This window comes from Lissotriton helveticus, chromosome 2_1 (assembly GCF_964261635.1).
Source record: "Lissotriton helveticus chromosome 2_1, aLisHel1.1, whole genome shotgun sequence".
NCBI classification, from domain to species: domain Eukaryota; kingdom Metazoa; phylum Chordata; class Amphibia; order Caudata; family Salamandridae; genus Lissotriton; species Lissotriton helveticus.
In genome coordinates, this window is record NC_136059.1 from 1,593,496,417 (window position 1) to 1,593,519,138 (window position 22,722).

At 44.9% G+C, this 22,722-nt stretch overlaps 1 protein-coding gene across 3 annotated transcripts in view; it reads right to left on the reverse strand.

Moving 5' to 3' along the window:
* LOC144818798 (phospholipid-transporting ATPase ABCA1-like) overlaps positions 1-22,722 on the reverse strand; it is a 3,252,877-nt gene that overhangs the window by 2,325,557 nt on the left and 904,598 nt on the right. For all 3 annotated transcript variants that reach the window (XM_078676562.1, XM_078676560.1, XM_078676561.1), the window contains exon 12: positions 1,648-1,845. In XM_078676562.1, the coding sequence (XP_078532688.1) occupies positions 1,648-1,845 (198 nt within the window). The remainder of the gene's footprint in view (positions 1-1,647; positions 1,846-22,722) is intronic.

Sequence of the window (22,722 nt, forward strand, 5' to 3'; positions counted from 1 at the left end):
CTTCCAAAGACGAATCCTCGGTACGACCCCTGCGCGGAGCCGTAGAGTCTGCTGCCTGAGGCAGGTTGTCAGCACCATCCGGCGTCGCCGGACAAGGTTCCTTCAAGTCACCCCGGAGGTAGCCACCTGCATGGGGGAACGAGACGGGCCTGGGGAGTGACATGAAGACCTCCGTCAGCCGTGGCCCAGAATGAGGCGTAGATCACTAAGCAACCCATGAGGCAGTGCCAGGGATGATTCCACCTCCGACTCGCCCTCCAGTGAGGCAACCACCTGTGGGGTGGAACGAGAGGGGCCCAGAGAGGGGCAAGGGGTCCTCACCCAGCCTTGACCCGAAGCAGGTCGAGGATGGATCACCGACCCCTGTGGCTACGCACGGTCCAGCGGCTGCCAGCGCCGTAGTGGCTTCACCTCAGCCTTAGACAGGACCACCCTGTCAAAGGACCGAGAGGGGCTCGGGGATGTGACCCGAGCCCTGGCGACCTCCCGTGACGCCACAGGGACTCCCGCAGGAGTTTGAGGTGAGACAGAGACGCCGTGGCCTGAAGGAGGTGCCCCTGAGTAGCCGCACCCCAACAGCATCACATCCTCCAAGCCTGGATCTGAACCAGTCGGCGCCGAAGCCACCAGTGGTGCCGCAGAAGGCCCTGCGCAAGGCGAGGGTTCCACCGACATCCCAGGAGGGGAAGGAGGGGGAGACGCCAGCGAGGCCTGCAAAGCCGTCGCGTATGTCTCCATTTGAACTCTTGACGCCCCAACACGGGAAACAGTGGATAGGACGACACGCGGGTCCGCATCACTCACGGAGAGTTCACGTCCCCAGCAGCCGGAAATCATCCCCCCGGGACAAAATGCAACACTTACCCACCGGGGGAGTGACGCTCACATGATAATCAGAGATGGGCGAGGGCGACGACCACGGGCCGAACCTGAAGCCGTTCGCCGAAGCAGAGCGAGGGGAGGACGTCGACCTGGAGAGATGCGCCGAGAGAAGTTTCATGCGGCACTTCCGCCTATACTTTGGCTTCAACTGTTGATAGGCCTCGCAGTCAGTGGTGCCGTAATCCTCCCCCACACACCACATGCAAATGAGGTGCGGGTCCGTCGCCAACATAAGACACCCACAAAACATACAAGTTTTGAAGCACGAAGGCATTCACACACTGTTCCACCAAAAGAAATGGAGAAAAAAAGGGCCCCGAAACAGGCCCGTAGCAAGGACCGGATCAAAGTTCCATGCGGAAAAGAAAAAAAAAACGGACTTAGGTGCGCTGGGGCGGGTCTTATGTGACCTCACTGACGTCACGGTCGCTGACGATGCCGGGGCAGAGTCGCGTGATGTCGTCCAGGCGCGCAGGGATGCTGTGGCAAAAAGTTTTCCGGATCCTGTCTCACGCCTGGGGATAATTCTATGTGAAGGAATCTGCGGCTAGTAGTCTCTATCAGATAGAAAGAAAGCCGGAGAGAGAAAGAGAAACCAGGATGCAATAGTGTAGTAAGTATGCTTGTTCAATCTAAGCTTAATTGTTACATATGGAAATCAAGATCTCGTACTCTACAAGATAGGTTAAATATCCACTTGGTAATAGCAATATATGTTATAATCCATTTCTAGACGTATACATAGGTCATCAAAATAGTACATACGCCAAGAAACTTCGTCATGGTTTGAATCGCAATTGTTGCATAATTATATGACATTCTCCAGTCATACGGAGATGCTCCAGGAGGCCGCATTTCAGGTGGACCATTGTACAAATAATTAGCAATAGATTTGGCAGTCCAACCAGTGCCATTCAGCTGGATGTCCACTAGGGCAGCCAGGACCGGGTTCTTCAGCATCTCCTTCAGAGGGAAAAAAGATCAAGAAAAAAAATAGAGGAGACGTTTGAATTTACCAATTAATATTTAAAAACAACACTCATGTTCTGCAAATGGAATACTACAGTTCGCAACAAAGAAAAACATATTTAAGTCCTGTTACCTTGTGCTAAATATTCCATCAATTAAAATGTAAATATTGCCACTTACTGCATCCCATCACTGACATGAAAGACGCCTAAATGATTAGAGTCTCATATTGAAGTAGACAAGCTTCCAATTATATGAATTTTATTTTTAACAAACTAAAGGAGTACAAAGTGCTGATCGGTCCCCTACTTAAATAAAATAAAACAAAATAAAGTAATTTCTCCTAGTTGTCCCTTCCCTAGAGAGGCATAAGGTTTTGTTGCATTCCCAGGTTTACATGGTCTTGTAAATCTAGGTAAGTGTCAAAAACCATGGGTGTTGGTTTGGAACATCCCGTGGAACGACTACCTAGTGTAAAGCAAAGCAGCATTTTGCATTATTTTGCCTTATTCCATATCCATGAGGTCATTCAAAGCCACACAAAGTTGTGTGGCTTTATAAATATGATTTGATCATTTGCCCTGCATGAGTGATGCTAAGGGGTGCAGGGGGTTCATAAATATTCCCCTAAGTAGTGGTCCTTCGTATGTTACTCTTCAAGTGAATCTATTGTGCATGTGATTTTTCAAATCTACACAGACCACTGCTGAACCATATCTTTTTCTATCTGGGACCTCCACTGAAGACATGGTGTAACTGGGCAGGAAAAGTGATCAAAAGCAGAGTAGAAAACCCTCGGAGTGACAAGGACATGGATGGCATGACAAAAATGGGCCCTCCCTACAGTGATGCATGTATAAACCAGTAACTGATGCAGATGTCTGTGTAATTTATGCTTGGATTTATCTGTTACTCTACTTCCCTCTATTTCACTTTGCTTGTTTGGAGTAGCTGTTACTGAATAAGCACAAGATGTACCTTTTCAAAGGTGTATGTGCCACAAGGGGCTGTATTACACATAGTGCTCTAGGAACGCAACGGGTGTGTGCGACCACTTTTCAGACCCCCAAGGCACTATGGTATTAAAGAAGGGACCGCTTGTGTCACCCCTGCAGTAATACTGATATCACTGGCACACTTGTAGCACTAGTGCTATCCTAAAAAGAAAAGACATTTCATCATTTGCATGGGGTAGTGGCCCCATACAAATAAGGAAATCTATTTGCCTCTCTGTCCGCACTGTATTACAGAAGCAGGAGCAAAGGCAAACATGTCCTTAAGAGGCGCACTGACAGTCCTCCACAAAAAAAGGTGGCACACTGTCATCGCACCTCTTGAGAGGTCAAAGGAAGTCCCATGGACACCACAGACATCCTCCTCCAGGAAGGTCCTCATTGCATCTAACCCCTCTGCTTTGAAGAAGCTTTGAAGCAGTTGCTTCGTAGGTAGCATGAGTTCGCAGTTGCTTTGGGGGCAGTGCAATCATTGTAATAGGATGCACTGCCCCTGTTTGTGCCCGGCACACCTGCTTAAAGATGCGCCATGGGGCACACAAGGACAATGCACTCTATATGTATTACAGTCCCAGGTTGTACTTTGGGTGCTTGTCTTTTACAATGGTTGCGACCTTTGAAAATATTGTATTGATCAATCTGTCAATCATTTAGTTGATAGATGGATCACAATTACTCAATTAATCAGTCAACTAATCAATTAATTTTGCATTCCATTGATTATAGAATAATGTCTAAGAGCAGTCTTCCTACAGTGATAAAACTGTCTATATTGAGAATATTACAAATGTAGGATATAAATTACAAAGGAACACTCACAGTTTATTGTAACAGAATTTATCAGCAAGCACACAGAAAATATTAGGGAACTATATTAGTATCAGTGAGCAATAAAGAAAGCCAGCCAAACCAGCCGCAGTAGTCAATAGTACGGCAGGCGCAGTGACAGTGTGATCTAGTTGCATGAATGTACCACTTACTCTGTTATTTTACTATCAAATCAGTGATTAGAAGGTCAATTTTCCTTGTTTGCATTAAGGCCCATGGCACCCCTGGTTAGCCACTGGCCAACAGTTCTCTCTTTGACAGACAATGTTAACCCTTCAAAATGTATAATCCAGCATTTATTCAGCCAGTTACACAATCAAAATCATAAGAATTTAAAGGTGTGGTCTGTTCTTGGGTGGGCAATATTCGTGGTGTTTTACCCAATCCGCGTTCTCCTTGTAGCACTAAGCTCTGGAAAAACTATGCCACCGGGTGGCAGACTTTTTCTCATGTGCAGTTCACCAATCCTAAATTGGCGACCACTAGACCGCCTCCCGGTGAGATTTCTCAACACGAGCAGTTGCAGCAGGTTGCTACCAATTGTGTTTAGAAAGCTGCTGCTCCAGTAGGAAACATATTGGAGTGCTGAACAGAGTGGCATGTGGTGCAGTTCGTGCTGATTTTACTGTGCAGGGCTAATTCCCCTGCTAAAAATCAGCGTGAGCAGAGCAATGTACCAAATTCAACTGCTCAAGGAACTCGTGGAATCTCACAGAGATTTTAGGTCACTTTGCGAAATTCCATGTAGTGAAGCTCCGCGAGCTCCACCCAGCCCTAGTCTGTACATGGCTTCAAGTTACTTCAGAGAAATGTATTAACATTTTACATGTCTTAATGGAACGAAAGACACAGACGCTGATGTGCCCAACATTGTGATGTATGGTATCATGCATGAAGGTCCTCATTACAGATTCCCCAGTTTAATGAATACAAGCTCTGATTCTGGCCACTATCACCACACGTTAATCCAGGGGTTGCAGTTTAATTCCCCCAACATTAAGAAATAACTCTTGGGCTTCAGAATACCAAAACCAAAGGCATATATTTTATTCAATTCTGGGTGAAATAACAAGCCCTAATCAGCCCACATTTACCACCTGCTTGGAGCAGGTGATAATTGAGCACAGTTTCTCAAAAGGGCGGAACCGCAAGCTTTTTTACCCAGGTGCTGCACATGTGCTCCCAACTAAGGTATGAAAAATGTATGACTGTGCAGTTCCTAAAGTGAAGGAGTTTTCAGACCTCTTACGAATAGCCCTCACACACTCCGGAGGATGTCATGTTTCATCATAGGGCTTTTGCTCCTCATCAGGCCGGCGCTGCAATACCGATGGGCACCCGCAAAGGGTCCCTTTGCCGGATATCTTTCATTGATGAAGCCGTTGGGTGTATGAGGGTAGTGTGCTGAGTGAGTGATGTGATTTAAAACAGGTATAGTCCTGCCCTATAAATTAATATTTATTCTGAAGGTGCACTAGCCTAGCTAAAATAGGTGGCACTGCCTGAAGATAAGGATCCTACAGGGTCTTTCTAGAACAGGTGGTCAACATGTTTCTTGCCTTACAGTCCCTAATGGGTCTATCAGCAATGCGTCAGACCCAGTGATTAAAAAGTAGACGAGAAGGTGATCTTGACTCTTACACTACTGCAACGCTGGTGCAGTGCATCATGATTTAACTGGTGGTGCTGCCTGGAGACAGGGCATATATAGCCTAAAAGACAAACTGTTAGACTGAGGATTACCAGTCCCATGTGGGGTTCACCAAACTACTGGTGAAAGTGATTGATACGCCACATATAAAGTGCATCAGCATGGCATTGGTGGTGAAGGCAATACGTGACTGACCAATTATGCTCTCAAAAGGGACAAATTCTAGTTTATTATCATTTGTCCAGAGCACATATCTCAATGTATGGTGCTCTATTGTGTACCGAATTGGTCAAGATATGAAGGGTAAAATGTCCTTAGTGGCCGAATTTAGCATGAGAGGACAATTGTGCTCAGCTTTGTGAAGATGGTGCTGGTAGAACAGATGTATGGGGATTGGCTTCTCTGATACACGGCCAACCCACAGTGTTCTCTATGAATGATAGTTGTGGCTTATAAACGATGCTTGGTGATATGACAAAAGGTGACTTTCTATGTGGTCATCATAAATAGGTAGCCTCGCCATGAGGGAACCATGGGCTGGCATTTATTCCCGTGGTTTGATGGCCACAATACAGTACACTTAAAGTAACAAGTGACTAAAATCAGCCGCTCGTGGTCTATATTTACCAACAAAAGTATGACTGACCATGATATAGTGTGGCGGGCTTACATGGTATGAGCATTCGCGACCCAGATCAACAAGGACATTGCACACACCCTCACCCAGATATAATAGGTCATTGCCGACGGGGTTGAGTAAGCAGAGCACTTCGTTGCTCAGTCCTGTAGGGAAAGAAGAACAAGACTCATGCTTTCAAAATATGGTTCTGAAATAGGAAAAATCAAAACTGGCAGAATTTACATAGCGGCTGACCACCACTGCTATTTTTATGAAACGTTTCATGACTATTGGCTTGTTTGGAAATGAATAGGATTGAATATTTCTGGTTTGTGAGGCTGGTGGTAGGATTGATTGCTGCTGCAATGACTGAATCATTGAAAGAATATTCACAGTTAGGGAATGTGGAAGGGAAAAAAGTTACATTCATAGTTGTCGATGTATATATGAAAGGGGTTGGATTGATTATTATTGTGATGCAGGAAAGTTCATACGTTGAAAGAGTAAGATTATGGCTTGGATCCATGGGGGGAAGTGATGAATAATGGTGTGTTGGAGTGGATTGGACTGGATATGGGTAGAGGCAATAGTTTTGGAATATGGAGATGTTTCGGGCTGATGGATTGATGTTGGAGGTGTGGAGTAGGAATACGTTCTATAGTTGTTGTGGTGTGGGAGAGGAGCAGTGCTTAATTTGAGCAGGTGCTGTCAGGTGTTCAGCACCAGCACTTCTTTCACAGGTTTCAATTTCTGACCCTGCAGGTGGTGGTCTCAATATTAATTGTTCAAATTCAAAATAAAAATAAAAACAAACATTGCAGGTTGACTGGCTGGTAAATGTTCATAGACAGGCCAGCATATGCCTGTCCAGGCAGGCATGATTGTGTATCACCACGTTAGGGATGAAGTCATCACGCCGATCAGAAATGCAAGAAGTCATCGACAAACTATGGCTTGCATTCTATTCCCCTAGTCTGCTGCACTGACTGAGCCTACGCCTCCCATTGGATAATTGTAGCTGTGGCTGGCTTATGACGGAGTTGAGGCAAGGAAGATGCGGGGAGCTCATTTGGGACTTGGGAGTGAAGGTTCTTTAGGAAGAATACATGAAAGTAAGTGTGGACTTTCCACTTGCGGCGTAGCCAGAGTAGCATATCCTGCAGCCCTGCATTGTTGCTATCCTCGACGTGCTCGATGCTGCTGTGGCCCAACACAACTTTTGTGCGCCATGGCGTCACCTGTAGAATCTGTGCACTGCACCCCAGCATGGTAATTGCTGAGCGTGCGTGAGTCCAGTAGGCACCACAGCCATACTTACCGGCATTAGCAGCATTACGGCTGGGGACAATGCCTGTGCTGTAGCAGGCAGGGTCACAGCAAGTGGATGCCAATGCCATCGCCATCCCTGGACCTACTAATTACAGGCAGCCCAAGCAGTGACATCACCTGCTGTGCTCGAGCAGTCGTATGTTACACAATAAACCCAGTCATATTGTACTGATTAATATATGCAAAAAAGCATTTTCATTTGGTGTACATTTTGTTTTTGCACTCAGTGTAGGTAAGAAAGTAAAACATGCCATCTTCCACTTCTTTAGGAATGACAACAGGAAAATGCAGAGTTCAAAATATCAGGGACAGGTACAGGCTGACGACTGGGGTCACAGTCAGCAGCAGTGTTATAGAGAGAGAGAGAGAGCAGGAGTAAAGAGGAGAAAGAAACAACAGGAGATGAGAGAGATAAGACAGAGCTAAGTGGAAGAAAAGGAGAGTAAATCAGATACAAAGAGAAAGCAGCCAAGGTGTGAAGAAGAGAGCATTAAAAAGAGAGAATCTAGAATGAAAGGATCTAGGACAGAGGAAAAGAAGCAGACAAATGATAAAACGGAGACACTGCTAACCACTGCTAAAAGAGTGTTAGTAAAGAGCCAAGATCGAGGGAAGAGAGAGCAGAGCATGGATAAAAGTGAAGAGGAAAAAGGGCAGGGCTAGAATGAATAAAGGGCAAATCAGAAATACAGGGAATAAGGTAACATACCAGGTGTGGCAAAGATGATAGACAACAATTTGAGAGGTGAGAGGATAGACTCTTAGAGCAAAGACTTAGAGGACAGACAACAGATCAAGGTTAAAAGATAGAGACTGAGGCAGTAAGAGTATTGAAAGTGGGGCTCATCGGAGGAAGAAGTGAGCTGTGGCCTCCTTGGCAAAATTGTCAGCACCTGCACTTCTTTTTTTACAAATTAAGCACTGGAGAGGAGTAATATTAGGAATTATTTGTATGTGTAGGAGGGCAAGAATTAAGATTACTTGTTTTTGGCTTGCGAAGGAGGAATGATGATTGTTAGGGAAGGATCAAATAATTTAACTGTGCTTAAGAGAAATCTATTTCCTCAGTCCCTGCTTAAGAGCATGGTAGTGCTGTGGCTATTGGCTTAATATATGTGTATGCAGTACACGAAGAACAAGCTACCTTTGGTAATGTCTTATCAGGTAGAGACTCTCTCTTGCCACTTATTTCTTAACTTAGAATATTCCCCAGGAGTTAGACTGCATCTGGAAAATTTTGAGAAGTACCCCTATGTGCCAGAAGGTGGGAGCGAACAGCTCTGCGTCTGCATCGCAGGCATTGTCCATGCCAGATGTGATGAGCACCGTGCTTATATAGGTGCCACCCTAGCATGCTGACTTCAGTTAATGACTTTTTCCATGCCAAAAGCACGGAACCGTGGCAGAAGGTTGATTATGAGTGTGCAGATTCTAAGGACCTACAATGAACTTTTTTAGTGGAAAAGCTTGGTTAGCACAACAGGGAAGATTAGAGTATATGTGTAGATAGACCCTCTACCAGAAAAGGCGTTACCAAAGGTAAGTAACTTGTTCATTTGATAGAAACTTCTAGCTGCAGATTCCTTACCTTACCTGCAAATTGGTCCAGATCAAAATGTCCTGGAGGAACGAATGGGCGTAATGCCCGTCCCAACAGACCTGACTGTCAAAGGCAGTAGTGTTTACAAAAAAGGGTGCAAAGATGCCCACATAGAGTCCTGACAGATATCCCGAACAGTGACTCCAGGAGCTAACTCAGTGGATGCAGCCTCGGCTTGGGTGAAATGAGCCTGCAAGCAGGGGTTGCTTCCTGTCCAATGTGTAGCAGATCTCAATGCAGAGTACTATCCATCTGGAGTTTCTGCACTGCTTTCCCGGTCTTTGATCCAGTGAACCCTAGAAAGAGGTGATCATCCACCCAATATTTCTTGGTATGGTCTGTACTGGAAGACACTACCCACTTAGTGTCCAGGCGGTGAACTCACTCTTCCTCCTTGAAGTGATGAGGTGGAGCAAGGAAAGTCACCAGCATGATGGTTTTGCCAATGTGAACGGGTGCCACAACTAGGGGTGGGGGATAAACAACGCCACCACCATCTGGGACTGCAGCAGCCAAAGTGGAGTTTTGCTCCTAAAAGACTCCGCCAACCACCACATGGTGGAGGTCTTCCTCGCAATTCGCTCACCAACTTTATGTTGGTGAGCGGTAGCAAGAATATGGGTCTCCTAGAGCAATTTTCGGGTGCTAGTAAGCCTCCCGGCGAAATTTATCAAAATGGGTAGTCGGGGCAGGTTGTGACCATTCGCACTGAGAAAGCTGCCACTCGAGTAGAAAATATACTTGAGTGGATGAGTGGATAAAAGAAGCAGTGCCCTCTGGTATGCCACGTGGTGCCATTCATGTTGATTTTACAGTGTGGAACAAGCTCCCGGTGCTAAAAAGCAGAGCAACGGGCTGAAATTCGTCCATTTGTGGAACTACACAGAATCTCACTGAGTTTTTATGTAACTCCGTTGACACCCACCCCTAGTCACACCCTTTGCCAGAAAGGCGGCATGGGTTTGGAGAAGAAGCTGATATGTCTTGGTTGGACTGGAAGAGCTTGCAGCTCACTGACTCCTGGTTAATGTCATGGCCACAAACTGTTTTTATTATCAAAAGTCTAAGATGACATGTATGCATGGGTTCAAAGGAAGGACACATCAAGAATGTCAAATTCAAATTAAAATCCCATTGGGGCATAACAAAAGGTATGGGGGAAACATATGCTGAAGACCTTTGAGAAAACGTGTCACAATAGGTGACTTAAACAGGGAGGGTTAACCTGGCAACTGCAAAGAATGCCAAGATGGCTGAAAAATATCCCATACATTTTTCCAAAGCATGGCCTTGCTTGGCTAAGGACAAACCAATCAACAACACTTAAGACAGGGGGTGCAGAAAGTGGGTCAATGTGTTTCTCAATGCACTAAGTCGGCCGCAAACATGATATCATAGACATTAGGAAGAAGGTCAAAGACCGACAAATGTCACCACTCAATCTCTATGCATGATGATGGAGTGTGCACAGGTTTGGTTACAGGAACTTGCTCTGCTGCTGCGACAGACGCTCCTTCCGAAAAGGCAGCCTGATTGGAGGATGGATGCACATGCTCAAGAGGTCTGATTACCAAACTCTCCAATGCAGAGCCACCAGGATGATTTGGATACCATTGGTTCTGATCCTCTTGAAACCTCGGGGAAGCTGTATAGGCAGAAAGGTGTATAGGAGTCTTGTATTCCAGTTCAACCATGACCTCTTGTGAGAGCATGCTACTCACAGCCCCTAAAGTAGGTAATGCTCCTAACTGAAGTAGCTGATAAGAGCCTAGATATTTATATTTTAGAGGGCTCTGTCAGGGAGCAGCTGCATACCGCAAGCGGTGTATGACTGCAGTTGCTCCCTGACAGAGCCCTCTAAAATATAAATATCTAGGCTCTTATCAGCTACTTCAGTTAGGAGCATTACCTACTTTAGGGGCTGTGAGTAGCATGCTCTCACAAGAGGTCATGGTTAAGTAAATAAGTGATAATTGGCTCAACCCAACTATACTTGTAAATAACAGTAGGCCCAATACTGTGATAATAAATAATGCTGATTATTAATTAGAGAGACTAAACCCATAGATAACACTAGGAGTTTGTAAATAATAAGTGGAAATTGATACCTTGCAACTCTCTCCCTAGCCTGGTGATGTAACTTACCCAGTGTGGAGACAAAAGAGTCCCTCGCAGCAAATTGCCTACTGCGAATAGCCAGCATTGATTGGACTAACAGTAGAAGAAATATATCAGAGCACATACGCCTTGGTAAGTATCAAACCACCAGGACCTTATCTTTAGGAACATGCAATATAACACAATCCACTAAATGAATGGTCATCCCCTTTTTTCTCAGAGACTATCAGTAAGCAATGAATAAACGGTGGCTACCTGCACTCTCCCTCTCTGCTTCCTAAATGAATAAGGTAACTAGAAGACTAATCCAGGTCTATTAACATGCTCATATAAATTTAATAGAGACATCATATATTGATTATATTGTCTTTCCACAACACAGGACGCTATAGCACTCTCTTAGAGAACTACCAATTGATGAAGGTAACTCTCAAAAAGATCTAACTGAACCATCCCAGCGGTGTTAATATTCAAGGATACACCAAGAATACCAATTTTAAAAGTAATTCCTTATGTCGCATCCATGCTCAAGCATTAATCCATTTAACAGCTTGATATGAATAATTGAAACATTCTCTAAACCTTTTAGAATCATCCTACCATCCAAAGGAATGTGCCACCATCTGGTTTGATGTCACAACATCAACACAGAACCAAACAGAGAGAATCTTTTCTTCTCCGTTTTAAGGTATTTGTGTAAATCAATCATTTTGGTCTTAGGCCCCAGCAGCACCAGGGGATTAATAAACCCTCACATGATCCAGTGCTAAATATTCTGGTCGTAATATCTCTGCATAGATATGTCAACTTTCGAGAACCAAGGCCAATACCCCCTCCCAAGTTTCCCCTCGCGTTGGCGTAAAATGGATAACCCTTGGCCAACCTGCTCCCATTTTTCCTAAAGCCCATACCACATGCTTAATAAAAGAGGCGAAAAATGTGCCCATCCTTGTAAAATGAAAATTACGACACAGTTCTTGTCAGTTAATCACGCTTGATAACGTGGGTTTTTTTCAATGATGTGAATGTGTGAATAAATGCTGATCAAAATGCAACAGAGCCATTTTTAATAAGATGTTTCTTCTTTTAGAAACACTGTCCTGATGAAGGTTACATCTTAGATACCGAAACGCTGCGTCGACAACTTGTGTTCATGTGTTTTTAATTTATTTCTCTGTACCCATGTACATTTCTAAGTACATTTTTATATTGTTTTTAACTGGCATTATATATTAATTTTTGTATACCTTGAATTAAAAATTGTACAATTACATAAATCTTGTGTTTTGAATTGTGTTTTTGGAATTTTCCCTCAATAATTGTGATTTATTTTTCATGTGGTTATGGCACCTATTGGCTAATTGCTTTTTCCCCACCCCCCACCCCATCACCCCTTTAACTGAGGAAACTCTCCTTCTCTGCCTAATTTACAGGCCAGCTAGGGACTACCTTTTTGTCTTCTGTTGGAAAGGACACAGCTGATTGTCTCTAGCATAGCCACAGAAAGAGAGAAAGAAAAGTGAGGTTGGCATGGGGCCGTGCCAATTCCCAGCAACCGGACAGTGACCTTACTCTCCTTGAAGTGTTCAAGCGCTGAATCGGTTTTGTTGCCAAAACGTCAAATGCTATTGAAAGGCATGTACATAAGGAATGCCTGGACATCCCCTGAAAAGCATTATGGCCTTAGTCATTGGGGAAGAGTGTCACCAAAGAAGCAATAGCCATGTCCGATGAGTAGGCCCAGTCAAGCATAAATTGGATTGTGAATTTTGACATATCCCTATCAAATACAATAGCCTGGTTCAGGATGGCTTGGTCCTCATCCGAGACTAAAGGCAGCACATGCATAACGAAGCTCCACACAGTGTGGCTGTATTGGAGCAAGAAGCACACATTCACTGACCGCAGTGCAAGGCTAAAAAGAAAACCCTCTTCCTGAAGGTATCCAGCCTCTTGGATTCCCTGTCCGGTGGAAGTAAGGGAATGTGCCAGGATTTACTCTGGACAATGAGGCCTGCAAAAGCAGGCTCTCAGTGGTGGGGTGCTGCATGAGGAAAGGTGGGTCCCCAGGAGTAGGGCCAGTAACAACATGTAATCATCCTGCTCATGGGAATTCCCATGCAGGGGTTGACCCAGGCCCTGAGCAGGACATCAGAGGGAGTTTAATCAAAGGATAGTAGGGGTTCAGCGCTCAACACCCCAGCTGAATCACTCTCATCAAGACATTGGTTTGATTTCCATTGGGGGTTGCTGGTGGTCGAGGACCTCAGCTGCCCTCCTTACCACCATAGTAAAAGAGGCCCCTTTCTACGTAGCCAGATTAGGAGGATAGACCAAGCCAGTGCCTGGTGAGGTGTCCAGACCACTTGCATCCACCAGCTCCTCATACCAATTGCAGTGCTGTGACAGGGCAAAAGGCTCCTCATGGAGGCCAGGGTAACCTGGTCTAGCTCCATGTCAGAGTTGAGAAAAAACTTGTGGGTATCTAGTCATGCTGGAAACACCAAGGTCAATGGTTTAGGCTGACCACAAAGGAGCGTAGGTTCAAATAAAAGGTTCAAGTCTTCCCCAAGTCTTCGAAAAGCAGGGGAGTCCTTCTTCAGAATCTTCCACAGTTCCAAGAGTGTTCTGATGAGTAGTAATGAAGGTGCCACATTTATACCTAGTGCCAGTCTTTATGTGGGCGATAACAAAGGGGATGATGGAAGGAGCGCTTGAGCAAATCGAACACTTATTCCCAGTCAACTGATCTGGGTTTAATACATCATCATTCTTTAGCTCCCTTCGCCAGCCCAGTTCAGACATGGCCAATTGCAACTCAGTCTGACCCTGTGCCTCATGGGAACAGTCCAGCCCGAACTGCCAAGTCATGTCTTCCCTGGACCGGAACCAAGCATCCTGGAACCGGTTTCAGGTTCATAACCCTCATCAGCCAGGCTATCTTGAATCCAGTGGCAAAGTGAGCAAGGGACCTACGTCTGGGCATACCCCGCCAACTTAGGGTGAACAAAGCGATACCAAAGGGGATGATGGATGGAGCGCTTGAGCAAATCAAACACAAATTACAGTTAGGACAGGACACAAGCTCACCCCCACACCATCCCCCCCCAGCCAGACAGGAACCCCAGTAATTGAGTTAGCAGAGGGGCTGGAAGGGGAGTGTCAGGTAAATGTAGTCATGCCAGTGGGTTGGCTTAGCCAGATTTTAACCTCCTGGGGCCGTATTACACAAAGTGCCCTGGGGGCGCAACTGGCATTTGTGCCCGCTTGGTGCACCCTGGGAGCACCTTAGTATTACAGAAGGGGCCACAGATGTTTGTGCAGCCCCTTCGGTAATACTGATAGCACTGGTGGACATAAAGCTCCAGGGCTATCTTCAGGGGCGATGCCTCATTTACATGGGGGCGTGCTCCATGTAACTTAGGAAATCCCTCTGCCTCTGCGCCCGCGCTGTATTACATAGGCAGGCGCAGAGACAAAGAAGCCCCCAAAGGTGCACTTCCAATGTGCTGTCAGAGCAACACCTGAGAGCAGCCCTCTGGAGGAGGGAAAGGGGGTCCTATGGACCCCCTAGACATCCCCTTGCAGGAGGGTTAATGTCAGGCATTGTGAAAACATGGAGCGGCTTCAAACCAGCAGCTCTGTTTTTCACCTGAATGCCCTGCCCCCAGGACAGCGTCAGTTAGCGCATTCATCCTAATACGACACATTTTCCTGGTTATGCTGGGTGCACGTTTAGAAGGGTGCGCTCAGCGCCAACCAAGTAAATGCGCTGCAAGTATATTATGGAAAGAAAAACAAAAGGTGGTCATGGACGGAGCGTTGACAATACAAACACTCACCCCCAGTCAACTGATCTGGGCTTAATCCATCACCGTTCTTAAGCTCACTCCGCCACCCCAGTTCAGACATGGCCATATGCACATCAGTCTGACCCTGTGCCTCATGGGAACAGTCCAGCCTGAACTGCCAAGCCATGTCTTCCCTGGACCGGAATCAAGCTTCCCAGGGCCGGTTTCTGGCATTACAGCCGTCTTCAGCCGGGCTTGCTTGACTCCAGTGGCAAAGTGAGCCACTGGAGTTTCGCAAGTATATTATGGCCCCAGGTGCGAGTATCTCCATTTTGGATTTTAGAGGAATAGTGATTTCAGGGACAAGGATATGCCACATTTTGGAGGAAGCCATTGGTGCCCCCTGTTTGGTACCCAAGACCACTAGAAAAATATAGGAGAGCTGTCCAGCAACTCAATTCCCTGCCTTGTAATTAGAAGAAGAAGGACTGCCTTGCTGAACTATTTGCTCAAGAGATGACTGCACGCATAAGGACGGCTCCCATAAGGACTGCACCTGCTGCACACTTTGCTCTTCAGCCCAAAACAGACTTATCCTTGCTTTGAACGTTGAAGGAGTGGACTCCCTGAAAGCAACAGGGTAAAAGAGCTCAACTTGCATCATCTCCAGCAAGAAGACCTCAGCTGAACAGTGTTCAGTGGACCTTTAAGGATTTGGCCAGGTGCATTGTGGGTTTTCTAGTCCCAGCTTCCCAAGGCACAATTCAGAGATTCTGAATCCTTGGATTGGTGTTGTGGACCTTCAAAGACCCAAAACAAATGCCTGGGGAAGAAGGACTGCCCTGCTGGACCCTTGGACTGCACAAGAGAGGACTGCAGTCATAAGGACTACACCTGCTGAACTCACAAGGCTTCGCAATAAAAAGGACTTTGCTTGACTTCAAGGATATGGAGTGAACTCACTGATCAGCAACAGGTAGAAAAGTACTGGCAGGGCTACCGGCAACATCTACGAGGACAACTCCAGCTGACAAACCTTCACATGGATTTTACTTGGATTGACCAGGTCCATTGTGGGAGTTGCAGTCCTAGGTCCCAGGAGGCAAACCAGAGCTTCTGAACCCATGGCTGGTGCTGTGGACCACTTTCCTGGATCAATAAACACTTCTGGAAGTAATTGTAAAAGTGTGGCATTGTGGTGACCTTTTTGTACCTCTTTGAGCACTATTTGCTTCTAAGTGCTGGTTTTACTTTTAATATTAAAAAGTTCATATCTCTGTTTCCCTACATTGGATTTTTGTTGTTGCAGTGTCTTTTTAATCATAAAAATGTGACACATATATTTATAAATTGGTGTTGTATTTCTATTGCGTGTTGAATCATACTTATTTAATGTATCGGTGTTTTGAAATGGTTTACAAACCTGCTTTACACACCTTCTAGCAGTCAGCTACCAAGGGTTGAGTAAGGGGATTATTTAATGTGAACTTGACTGGACCTAACTACTTATGAAGGATATAATTCAGAAACACATCTGTCTAGAGATGTACAGCACTAACCTGCACCTACTTTGGTGGAACACTCCAGCAAAATACCAAGTAAGCATGCACTACAAATTGCATTTACCATAATGCTAAGAGGCGAACTGTGCTGGGAGGTCAGCAGTGTGCTCCCACCACTTCCTGTTTGAAAAGGCTCCCTTGAGCCGTTGAGCTGACGAGCTTCTGGAGATGCACCTGTGCGCCAGTGAGAGGTACTGAGACCTGTAAGAATTGTGGCAGCCTGCTCAGCCACCCCAGATGAAAATCGTTTTTTTGTTTCTCTCTCTACTGATGAAGGATATAATCCAGAAACACATCCGTCTAGAGATTTACAGCACTAACCTGCACCAACTTTGGTGGAACACTCCAGCAAAATACCAAGTAAGCATGCACTACAAACTGCATTTACCATAATGCTAAGGGGCGAACTGTGCTGGGAGGTCAGCAGTGTGCTCCCATCACTTCCTGTTTGAAAAGGCTCCCTGAGCGATTGAGCTGACGAGCTTGTGGAGATGCACCTGTGCGCCAGTGAGAGGTACTGAGACCTGTAAGAATTGTGGCAGCCTGCTCAGCCACCCGAGATGAAAATCTTTTTTTTGTTTATCTCTACTGATGAAGGATATAATCCAGAAACACATGTGTCTAGAGATGTACAGCACTAACCTGCACCAACTTTGGTGAAACACTCCAGTAAAATACCAAGTAAGCATGCACTACAAACTGCATTTACCATAATGCTAAGGGGCGAACTGTGCTGGGAGGTCAGCAGTGTGCTCCCATCACTTCCTGTTTGAAAAGGCTCCCTGAGCGATTGAGCTGACGAGCTTGTGGAGATGCACCTGTGCGCCAGTGAGAGGTACTGAGACCTGTAAGAATTGTGGCAGCCTGCTCAGCCACCCCAGATGAAAATCTTTTTTTTGTTTATCTCTACTGATGAAGGATATAATCCAGAAACACATGTGTCTAGAGATGTACAGCACTAACCTGCACCAACTTTGGTGAAACACTCCAGTAAAATACCAAGTAAGCATGCACTACAAACTGCATTTACCATAATGCTAAGGGGCGAACTGTGCTGGGAGGTCAGCAGTGTGCTCCCACTACTTCCTGTTTGAAAAGGCTCCCTTGAGCCATTGAGCTGACAAGCTTGTGGAGATGCACCTGTGTGCCAATGAGAGGTACCGAGACCTGTAAGAGTTGTGGCAGCCCGCTCAGTCACCCCAGATGAAAATCGTTTTTTTGTTTATCTCTACTGATGAAGGATATAATCCAGGAACACATGTGTCTAGAGATTTACAGCTCTAACCTGCACCAACTTTGGTAGAACACTCCAGCAAAATACCAAGTAAGCATGCACTACAAACTGCATTTACCATAATGCTAAGGGGCGAACTGTGCTGGGAGGTCAGCAGTGTGCTACCACCACTTCTTGTTTGACTGGACCTTATATTGTGGTTGTGGTCTTATTACTTGTGGTAGGTACCTACCTACACGTACTGATAAATCACATTCCAACATGGACATTGCCAGATGGCCCAAGAGGATAGTCCGACCCTGCCACCATCCCATTTCAGGGGGTCAAACCTTGAAAATGCCGGCCAGGGAGAATGGATCCTGGAAATCACCTCACAGCTACCATGATATTATGGGAGGTGTTCTACTACAAGTTGTTCCCCACTGCTCCGACTGGTGTGTCAGGGGAGAAGGTGTTACACTTTATTTTTCACAGAATTTAGAAAGAATACGAGATTTGGAAAATATCAAGAGGAACAAGGAAAAGATCAAAAGAGTAAGGAAATACAAATGGAAGAAATAAATGGAGTTTTGCATTTGTATTCTTTAATGTGAATGCATTTTTATAACCAGACCAAACGCAAGAAAATATTTAATAGAAGCGATTCAGAATTTAAATTATTTGTCAGTAAAACGAAAAGCCTCTAATGAAAAAAAATAGTCTCTGCTTTCCAAACTGGTAATGCTGATGTTTCACTGGAACAATATAGTAACTACAAACAGGAGTTACACTTTACTGTGGAACTTTTGAAAAATAAAATACAACTTGAAAAATTAATATGCCATTAAGTATCTGAAATGCCTGAATGCTTCCCTCTCAGGTCATTGCTAATTACAAACCAGCGGTGTCGATCCCTGGCACATGTCAAAGTGCGACATACTTAGGAATCAAGTTAGCAGCTAATATTGATAAGATAATAACAATGAATTACGATTCCCTATTAAAGGAAATCGCTCAAACTTTGAAAAAATGGCACAAGATTCCGCTTAGCTTAGTGGGGCGTATCAACCTTGTAAAAATTTAAATTTTGCCCAAATTATTATATTTATTTAGGGCCATACCTCTACAACCCAGCAAACTTTTTTTTTTTAAACTGGAAGGTATCTGTAGTAGCTTCATATGGGGCTACAAAAAAGCATGTAGGGCTATGAAATTCCTGGAGCTAAGAATCGAAAAGGGGGGATTAGCTTTTCCCGACTTTAGGTTATACTTCCTCGCAACTTTTTTTCGTCGTATACGAAGCCTGATGATAAATGAGAGCTCGTTATTTTACCATCAGTACATGTTGGGACCTGATTGTAACCAATTTTTATTTTGTGTACACGATCCTAACCATTTCAAACGAGTAAAGTTCAAGACAGCTAGACATATCAAAAAAATTTGGGACCAAAACATGATCACTGACAAGATTTCTTTCTATAATGCAGAGCTCAGACTATGGGGTAATCCAGGCCTACCGGACATCTTCTCAGATGGGGCAGGAAACCTTTGGGCTAGACACGGCATTAACACTTTGGGAGATTTGTATGGCCCAAATGGTCTCTTAGATTTTGACACACTAAAACTTATATTCAAATTAAGCGATGATATGTATTTTAAATATATTCAAATAAGAGATCACCTGCTGCGAAAAATGAAAATTTCTCAAGTGGCCCAATTGGACACATTAGTATGTCTATATTTTGACAAAATAAAATCACTTATTAGCTTGGGTTATGGACACTCAATTCGGGGCAAAACTGACGATAGTATCAAAATAGCGGCTAAATGGTCTTCAAGACTGGGAATGAATATTAATCCCACACAGATCCTATCTTTACTATGTCACATAAACTTGATAGTCCATTCCTCCAACCTGAGGCTGCAGCTATACAGAACTATTACGCAGCTATATTACACTCCGCAGAGAATATCTAGTTGGGCGCAGGGGAATGAAGGAAATGACAGAACAAAATGCCCGAAATGCGACATGGAAGCTGCTGGCATAGAGCATATGCTCTTTTCTTGTCCGGGGTTACTCTCATTTCGGAAGGGGATAATGGATGTTTTAATTAGCAAACAAATTACTACCCCATTACTCACAGCACACTTGGTTTTACTGGACATCCAAGATATTAACTGTCAACATAAAGATCTAATAACCATAATATTCGCCTGCGCCAGGCTAGTCCTAGCAAGATCATGGATTTCAAAAGAACCTCCAAATATATTTGAATGGTGGACTTTGATAAATGAAATAAACGTAATGGAACTCTCGTTAGCAAGACTTAGAGGTCCTATGGCATTGAAAAAGAAGGAAAAAATCTGGCAAACTTTTTTTCTCGAGCTCTGAACTATGAACTCCTTACTATCATGATCAAGGAGGCCAAGCTAAACCTACGGTGACTTCTGTTAAAAAATATATTTGTTTTCTGAAAATGTAACAGCTTCTCCTCTGTCTTTGATGTTAATCGATTTGATCTTATTTTTTTTTTTTTTTTGCATAACTTGTGTCATGTAAAATTTCATTGAGTTGTCTTTCATGTAATAATAATAATTAAAAAAAAATTATGTGCCATTAAGTATCTGAAATGCCTGAATGCTTCCCTCTCAAAAGGTATAAAGCAGATTTTTTTGTTGTTGCATGAGAACACATGGTACTTGTTCTATTCCAATTATAAGCAGAGCGCCATACAATACTAACTACCCTTATAGGAAATAACACTCTACAACTTTTAGATGTTCTCACTCCAAAATGTGTTGTAAATGAAATCTACTGTTCAGAACACTGAGTTCCCAATTCTAAAATTTCTGTCCATACACTTACACACAAATAATTAGTGCTAATACACCTCTGGAAGCGGCAGCAAGGGATCTATTCTGACTACTTCAGAATTTGTCACAATGTCCAAAAGGATTTAAAGAATTTAAACCGGATTGACCCTATAAAACCCAACCTCCCTTAATACAACTTCAAAGACACAATTCAGACTGTAAGAGACGTGCATGGAAAGCAGACTTTCCAATGGACTTTTAGCAGTTGTGCACCTACAGGTTTCCTCTTGCTTGCAATTAGTGATTCAGACTTAAAGGGCTGAATTAAAGCAATGGAAAACTGCATATTTCTTTACTCACTCTGAACAAATCTGGTATAAGGCGCAGTCTGTCCTAATGAGAGAGACACATGAACACACATACACATGCACGCACACACACTCACACACAAACAACAAGAAACATCCCACACCTCTTTAGCAGCAAAGGCTACATGGGTGTAAGTCGATTCACTCATGTTTTAAGGAGAGAGCACAAGCACTTTAACACTTTAGCACTGGTTAGCAGTGGTAAAGGTCACAGAGTCCTAAAAGCCAACATAAATTGGGGCAGAAAACAGAAGGATGAGGGCAAAAAGTTTGGGGATGACCCTGCAGAATGGGGAAATCCAATTCGACCCTACTTCACCCAAAGGCCAGGGTAGACTTATCAATATAAATATCTTAATGGGCTTCCCTGCTTAATTGACAGAACATGGAAAAAGGTCCAGTTTTGCAGGTGCACTTGTCAGTTCTGTACTTCTCTGAACTCTTGTGGATTTCTCTGTCTACACCCTACTGAGCCACTTGAACAGGCCCATGGGGAGCCCTTCTCCTAATCTGTGGGCCCCATCTGTGCAGCACCTAATCTTACCTTGCTCACATATGCATCCTAGTAGGCCGATAGTAACACCATGGCAAACAGAGTAATGTGACCCATTCCGCCCATTGAGTCAGACATCTATCCTCAGCCCAAGGAAAACTTTCCCCTTAAAGACAGCAATCAACAGAGCCCACTGGCAGCTATCAGTGTCAAGATCCAGGCCATCTAGGGTTCTCAGAGTGGATGGCAACTGCCCTGAGTTAGGGACCCTTCTTCCACTCTACTTCCCACCAGTCCAGGGGTGGTAGCCTGAGACTGACTACTCAAACCATGGTCTGTACCCTGCAGATAAAAAGGGCCATACGAGCCAGGGTCTCCTGGGGGGACCCAACACACACCTCAAGGGCGACACACTCTTTTTGTGTCATGCACAGTTCTGCCTGGTACAGGTCTCTAACCCCTTGTCTCAGTGACAAGGCAGGGAACACCCCAGGTCAGAAGATGTCTCACCAGGGTCAGTGCTTTGGTCTCAGAGCTGGCAACCCCTGATCCACTGAACCTCCCACTGCCACTGCCACTGCCACTTGGGACTGTTTCCAGCTTCTGCCCCTCCGTTTGAGCCTTTTTACTCTTCCTTTGGGAGTGGTTCTCGCAGAAAACTGAATTGTCAGGTCACCCTGGGCAGCCGTCCCTTCAAGCTCTCCTGACAACCGGGACAACTCATTACCCAGAATTCAGTCTATGGGCATTTGGGGAATAACTATGACCTTTCTCTGGGTCCCCTTTCCACCCCAACCCACTTCAGGTATACAAGGGACATGGGGCGGAAAACGATCATCCCTTGGGCCTGTATCACCCTGCATATTTGACTGGTGCACACTGCTCTGGAGAAACCAGCCTTTCAACAACCATGGTCTTGCTGGTACCAGTGTCCGTCAGAGCAGTGACATGAATCCAATTAATTCCAACCTGGTGGAAGCAATGACTCCCCCCCTCAGCGATCACAAGCTCACCCTCTCAGTCTATCTCCCAGCTAAGGGAAATCATGGCATGGTCTATGGAATGCCCCTGGGGACTATTTATCCCAAATGCCATGTTGGCCACCCCTGTAAAGTTCCAATCAGTGGGTGGTTTCTTAAGACTGACAGAGTCCACCTATAAGTGCCCTTGCTGGGAGCACTCAAAGCGGTAGGGTTGGAAATAGAGTTCCCTGGGCAACAGCCCACCAGAGCCTCCTCCCTGTTTCTGAGAAGGGGCTGGGGAACCCTTTTTCCCCGCCATACTCTGGTACTTGTCTGTGTCACTTTTGACCCCCTTCACTCTGCTGAGGGGAACCTGAAACACCCTTCTTAGGTTCATTATCATGTACCATCTTCTAGACCGTGGTGCTGAGCCAGTGGTACGCATCCTTACCAATCTTTCTGAGACCAGTGAGCTTACTATCAATGAGGTGATGGAACAGATCCACAAAA